This window comes from Etheostoma spectabile, chromosome 17 (genome assembly GCF_008692095.1).
Source record: "Etheostoma spectabile isolate EspeVRDwgs_2016 chromosome 17, UIUC_Espe_1.0, whole genome shotgun sequence".
Lineage (NCBI taxonomy): Eukaryota > Metazoa > Chordata > Actinopteri > Perciformes > Percidae > Etheostoma > Etheostoma spectabile.
The window spans coordinates 1,846,488-1,847,767 of NC_045749.1; the positions used below are offsets into that span (position 1 = coordinate 1,846,488).

Here is a 1,280-nt window from a genome sequence, read left to right on the forward strand (position 1 = left end):
ATAATAATAATAATAATAATAATAATAATAATAATAATAATAACAATCATTTCCATTTACACACATCAGCATATCTTACCAGTTCCTCAACACTGTGCAGTCCCATTCTTCTCCCTGATATGAAGTAGCTTAATATCCACTGGTCTTCCGCTGTGATGGTCAGTGTCTCTCAGTCTATCTGTCTCTATCTGTCTATCTGTCTGCCTCTCTGTCTGTCTGTCTCTCTATCTATCTGTCTGTCTGTCTGTCTGTCTCTCTGTCTATCTATATGTCTGTCTCTATCTATCTGTCTATCTGTCTCTATCTGTCTATCTGTCTGCCTCTCTGTCTGTCTGTCTCTCTATCTATCTGTCTGTTTGTCTGTCTGTCTCTATCTATCTGTCTATCTGTCTGTCTGCCTTTGTCTATCTATCTTTGTCTGTCTGTCTGTCTGCCTCTCATCTATCTGTCTGTTCTGTCTCATCCCCTCGATCTCTTATATAGCCCCGTCATAACCTCTGTAGAAAAAAAAATAGGGGGCCTGTCACTCAACTGAGATCACATTACTGTCTTCATGTGCTCATTTGGCCCGCCGAGCGCTACCAGCATCACCCCCCATCTTCATCTCTATTCCCGGCCCCTCCCATCCCCTCCCACCAACACTTCTCCCAAGTTTGGGCTGCCTGGCTCCTCTGTGTCACCCTGCAAAGATGGAGGCCAGGGCAGACGTGTCACTCTGCCTGGGAGACAACGAGAACTGGCACTCACTCAGAGACTTTTACTCCTTTATTTGGATAAATACAATGTATATTATTTTGCAGAGCTACACCAGGGTCAGCTTTGACCGACTGTACAAGAACCTGCACACGGGCAGCTGTTCAGTACCGATGGACGGTTTGGAGAAATCGTTAAAGGTTAGTTTCTGATTGTCTGACGGCTCCTTTACTCATCCTACAAAATGTCACAAAGACAGCTGAAAAACAGTAATATTCATAGAATCTATTTCTATTTTCTTCTCCTCACGTTAGATGTTTACGCAGCTAAAAGACATATTTGGCCCTGAGACAGAAACAGGTCTCAAACAAAGTTAGGAGAGATATCTGGCTTGTGAAAAATAGGTCCAACATTTGCTTCTGGTGACTATGGGGCGAAGGAATCGCTCCTAATCTGTGTTCATGTTCAGTTATGTTTGCTCTGGTTAAACTCAATATCAACTATACCATGGGGACTTACTTGCTATATTATGTAATTTAATTACATATCATTCTATTTTATTTCACGTCACTTATTCACGTACATTG

At 42.1% G+C, this 1,280-nt stretch overlaps 1 protein-coding gene across 1 annotated transcript in view; it reads right to left on the reverse strand.

Annotated features, from left to right (window-relative positions):
- Window positions 1–378, reverse strand: part of ankrd1a (ankyrin repeat domain 1a (cardiac muscle)) — a 9,491-nt gene extending 9,113 nt beyond the window's left edge. The window contains exon 1 of the mRNA XM_032541802.1: window positions 80–378. Within this exon, the coding sequence (XP_032397693.1) occupies window positions 80–106 (27 nt within the window). The 5' untranslated portion in view covers window positions 107–378. The remainder of the gene's footprint in view (window positions 1–79) is intronic.
- Between the last annotated feature and the right edge of the window lie 902 nt (window positions 379–1,280).